This window comes from Morus notabilis, unplaced genomic scaffold (genome assembly GCF_000414095.1).
Source record: "Morus notabilis unplaced genomic scaffold, ASM41409v2 Scaffold277, whole genome shotgun sequence".
Lineage (NCBI taxonomy): Eukaryota > Viridiplantae > Streptophyta > Magnoliopsida > Rosales > Moraceae > Morus > Morus notabilis.
Window position 1 is genome coordinate 726,780 of NW_010363731.1, and position 5,561 is coordinate 732,340.

The following is a 5,561-nucleotide window of genomic DNA, read 5'->3' on the forward strand; positions in this document are numbered from 1 at the left end:
GCTTGCCGGTGAAATTGTATCTTGTAAATGTTGATCGGCCCGATCCCAATCCTTAATGCAAACCAAGGCTTCAATCAACATTGAGTGACTGGTCTTTTAAAATAGAGATCATCAAATAGCGATGAAGTTATTAAACCAAACCAATCATTGAGTGACTTTTGATAAATTATCAATTTACTTTGGTATGCAAGTAGAAAGTTACTTTGATATAGAGTCACAAAGAGAGTGAAGAAAGTTGAAGAAAAAAGAGGATAATTAAGAGGATGAGGAGAGATTGTGAACAGAAAAATAGATAAAGATAGAAAGAAGTGTGATATAGAATAGAAAAACACGAGTATCTATAAGAACAAAACCGGCATTATATAGAAACAACACATTTTAAAAATAAAAAATAATAAAAACGTGATGGCAATGTGTTTCTTTCCTTGTGTATATTGTTTTTTGAGGAATCCTTTTATCATGTGATTGATTATAAAAAAGGGTCAAGAATGTGAAAACTGAAATATTAAACTGCTAAAATAAGAATTTGCTCTTTCTATTAAGGAATTGTGTGTTTACCTTAATTAAAAAGTTAAAAATTTAAATAACAAATATGGGCATTGGGTCTAGTGGTATGATTCTTGCTTTGGGTGTGAGATGTCCCGAGTTCGATTCTCGGAATGCCCTAATTTGTAGCAACTAATATTTTCGGGCAGTTTTGGGCAACTCAGGCTTCGGGCAAAATTTGAGTTTTCGGGCTTATTTTCGGGTCGGGCAATTCGGGCGGGTCGAGCAGTTCGAGCATGGTCGGGAAATTTAAAAAAATTCCGGCGGACGGCAGTATAGGGCGGTTAGACGGCGGCGGGCAAGAGAGTCAGTGTCAAATTCGGGCTGCCCGAGCCCGAACCCGAAAATCTAGCTTGGGCGGGCGGGAGATGGGCTTGCCCGCCCGAGCCCGAAAAAATTCGGGCTTCGGGCATCCCGCCGACCTGAACTTCCAGCACTAATCCAAATACGTTAAAAATTTTGACCTTTTAATACACTTTTTGTTAATAGTATCTGGTTACGGAAAATTTAAATAGAATATTTTGGTGAGGTTTTATTTATTTTTTACTGTGAACTTATAAAAAAAATTATTTCAATTAGAATTAAAATAAAAAATTATAGTATTTTTAAGAATATAAAAAATACTATTTATTAACTTGAGTTGAAGGAGAAATTTAAACTCAAATTTTAATTTCAAATTTATGTTTAAACTCAAATTTTACAAAAGAATATGAACTTAAATAAAGTTGTAAATTGAATTCAAATTTTTTTTTGAGTTTAGGTGCAAATAAATAAGCTCTAAATATTTTAAAAACGAGAATGATAAAAGTGATTTTTGTTAAAAAAATCTTTAAAAGTTATTTTCATATTTTTCTTTCTATTTTGGAATCTTTTTTAGTACGTCAACATATCAATAAATGAAGTTTTTTATTCGTTAAGTCTCTATAAAATCACATAAAAATTAAAATATGTACATATCTAACGATTAAAAAAATTTAACTTACTGATACACCAGACGTATCAAAAAATCTCTCTTCTATATTTTAAAATTGTAACTGAATACACATCTTTAGAAGCACGTCCAAGCATAGTTTTACTTTTTTCTTATATCTAAAATAATATTTTAGAAAAATAATTAAACACAATTTCAAAAATAGTAGTATCAGCATTATTCACAAACATTTTATCACATACACTAAAGAACAAGCATAGTTTACTGTACATAGTACAGGGTAATATCAGTTTTGCCGGTTGAATTTGAATTGTTTGTCCCTTTCTTACCCTTTCTTCTCCTTTTCCTGTGTAGGAGCCTCTATAGTCTGATTGTACACTTTAGTCCTCAGTTTTTTTTATTTCTTTATTTATTCTTATATTTACTAATTTATATCAATTATTAATAAAAATTACATTAATTATTTTGAATACGTATCTTAACAAGTTTTTATTATTTTGAGTCTGAACAGAGGTAATAGACTCACTTAAAAAACACCCAAGAACCAAGTAATATAATTACTTCTAAATTCTTTAATTTACACCAAATATAATCAGATTTTCAACTTTCATAATTATTATTATTTTTTTAATTTTGTATTTTACAATTAAGAAGAACAAAAGAAAAAAAAAAGAAACAAAAACTATAATACATTATAAGAAAATTTTAACTAAAATATTATATAGATATATCTATATGTATATACAAACTAATAAAAATTTTAATTTTTTGTATAATACATTAATATTTTTTGCAGCAACACACGGGCTATAAAATTTTTTTAACTTTTTGTATAATATAATGTAGCAACACTGACTAGTTTATTTCTATTTTCACACTCAATATCATTTTTTATAACACCACCAAATGAGCATACTTCAAGTTCACAAAAACCAGAAGGACAAGTGTGCCTATATTCGTGTTTGTTTGTCTCTAATCTGGGCTGTTTCCTAAAGGGTTGCGAACGAGATTCATAGCTCGTCCACTAAGCAGAACAAAGAGTGGCAAGAAAAGCTTCCCATCGTTGTGCTCAAAGCAGAAGAAATCACAACGCAGAAGAAATCATGTACTTTAAAGCCAATTCTGAGGTTCTTCCTATACTTTCTGTAAAAGCAACTCCTAATCTATTTATCAACTTCTACCGCTGGATCTGGATAATAGTTTTTATAAAGAACAGTTTACCATATACCATGATCTATTGTAGATTATTTTAACAATCTAAAAACAACCGTTAACATCAATGCCAAATGGATCTAGAATATAATAAAGAAACATCATGTTCTGAAGCTTAAAAAATGCACGTGATATATACATTTGCTATTAAGATGCTGCATACATTTGTATGTTTTCTTAAGTACTAACTGATGTGTGTTTTGTTTCTCTACAGTTATGCTGCATACAAGATCGTGCAATTGCTATTTACACACACTGGCTCCCTATAACAATGAAAATGTTAGTAAAGCTAATATCAAACTTCAGCTATGCATCTGTACAAATCACGGCCAGAATTGCAAAACGGCATCCAAAAAAGGCTACCATGGGACCAAACGACGATCAGCCACATTGCTCAGAAATGAAAAATGACATCCAAACAAGGGAAAGCCACTCAAAACGACAAGCATCACCAGTTGCAAGAACAAACATCAACAGGCATGTCCAGAAGCAATGGAAGCTTAATAATTAGTATGGCGAAGGCCTTACTGTGTTTGATCCGGTAGAGGATAACGGTTGATCTGCTCCGACAACGGCCACACGCGACTGTGTTAGACGTCGTTGTGGATAGGGATACTGGCACTGATAACAGAACCCTCTGTTCCAGTAAGCACGCCTTGGAGGTCGGAGACGGTGTTTGGCGCTACATCAACTCAAGATCACAGCAAATGAAAGACGCCGGTCCACTCGCGTGGGATCGATTTCTCCCGTGTTGAGTCTTTGAGGGAGATCGTCGACAACCGAATCTCTGAGATGGGTTTGAATGGGATGTAGCTGCCTGCCCACGACTTCGTTCACCGGTTGATTTGAGGAGAAACTCAAGGCTTTTTGCAGAGTGGAAGCTTTCTTGTGAGAGAAGAAGCAGACCAACGAGAAGGAAAAAAGACCAACGGGAAGAAAAGGGGATGCAGCTGCCTGGATTTTGTTCACCGGGGATGGGTATTTGACCGAAGAATATGGACTGTTGCCAGGAACCCAAGAATGAACGTTGGTTAATTTGAGGGGAATTTGTTGGCTTTTTGCAGAGTGAAAGCTTTCTCATGAGAGAGGAAGCAGGGCAACGTGAAGAAAAGAAGACCAACGGGAAGAAAAATGTCAGAAAAAGGAATCCACACTGTATATATTAACTCGAGTACTTGGAGTTCAAGGAGAGAGTGATGTTCACCTACTCGAATTATTACTCAAATTTTAAATTTGAGTTCTTGTTCCCGAACGCAAATTTCAGCCCAAATTTTAATTAGAGTTGGGCCTACTCAAGTTTAGTATACCAGCACCTTAGGGGCCCGTTTAGTTCGCTGATTCGAGTTTTTAATTTGAGTTGAGATGTGACTTTACGTGAGAGCTTTTTACTGTAGTAAAAAAGTTAGATGTGATTGTTTGTGAGAGCTTTTTATTGTAAAAAAACTCAAAATTTAAACTCGAATCAGCGAAATGAACGGGGCCTAGGTCTTTCTCTCTTTTCATTGCTCAAAGTGGTGGGGCATAGCTGAGTCATGCTTCTTCTGCGAATCTGATGCCTTGGGATTCTCTGTGAAATGACACTCTTTTTTCTTTCTTTATTTTTTTTATAATCAATTGTCACTCCTTTTGACTCCGTCTATACGTGACTTTCCTCGCTTATCCAAGATCTTTAGCCACGAGATGAATTGTTATTAGTATTTGTTTTTTGTGAAAAAAAAATGACTTGTTTTAATTGGTCCTGGCTATGTATATAAGCATTCTAAATTATTTTAAGATTTATTTTCAAAGAAAAAGCATCATTATAAGATTTAAGCATTGTAACGGTTTTGGAACAACATATCAATGTTAAGACTCTCTAAAAATAACATTATTGGAAAGTAATTTTTTTCCCTTAAAACTAATTATTTTTCAATTCATTTCCAAATAACACTATTTTTAGGTTCTCAATGGCAACCCGCGCCTTATCGAAGCCGGGATCGATTTCAAGACTGTTCCTTTAGGATGCTACTTTCACGACTAACGATCGTCTCCATGAGGCAGTGCATGAGCTAGAAGCCATTGGGGCACCTATTAATGACAGGCTTTCCCCTGAAAAAGGAGAGAGGATCCTCCCTGATTCAGTCAACTGGGTCCACCTTTAGAGAGGTGACTTTTCACCAGCCCCAATCATGTTCCTTTGCCCCGCCGAAGTTTCAGCGAGTTGGGCGGATTAGGTGCACGAGGAACTTAGAGACAGTGATCTATGGGAAAGACTCGCCGCATCAGGCGTGCTCCCATTCCTCATAGCCTCGACAAATTTTCACCTTTACCGAGATGTAATCGGCTTACGATATGTTGTGCGGAGATGGACTAAATCCTCTCATTCCTTCATTGCTGGTATGAGAGAATTTACCATAAATCTCGTGGACGTACGCCGTATATTTCAATTACCAATCGAGGCTGACATTGAGATCCTCACTTCTAGCCCCGAGGACCAAGATGACAGGTTAATGCTCGGAGACCTGGGGAATGCTTTGAAAAAATGTAGACGCAGTCATTACTGACCTAATCCGGCCAGTTGGACGCGCTTCTTCTATGGCTCGATGGAGGGCGACCGACATATCCACAGTGAGGGTCACCGTTGGTTCTGTAGGTCAGAGGCCATGATAGCCCTCATTCTTAGCAAATTTCTACTACCGGGCCCTTATCTGGACACTATATCAGGCCACCTTTTGCGCCACTAGTCCTTGGCCTACTCTACAAGCAGTTGGACTTGCTTTCCGAAGATGAGGTCACCAGTGCTAGGTGCTGCGGTATTGAGACGTGGCTATCGACCAATTTACTTCAAGTATTCCTGTGGGAATATTTTAGAGGGTATGCTCATGAACCGCTC

The 5,561-nt window shown here is 36.2% G+C and overlaps 1 protein-coding gene across 1 annotated transcript in view; it reads left to right on the plus strand.

Moving 5' to 3' along the window:
* Positions 1–5,263: 5,263 nt before the first annotated feature.
* LOC21405817 ((R)-mandelonitrile lyase 1) overlaps positions 5,264–5,561 on the plus strand; it is a 10,884-nt gene continuing 10,586 nt past the window's right edge. The window contains exons 1-2 of the mRNA XM_024169950.1: positions 5,264–5,321; positions 5,413–5,542. Of these exons, the coding sequence (XP_024025718.1) occupies positions 5,264–5,321; positions 5,413–5,542 (188 nt within the window). The remainder of the gene's footprint in view (positions 5,322–5,412; positions 5,543–5,561) is intronic.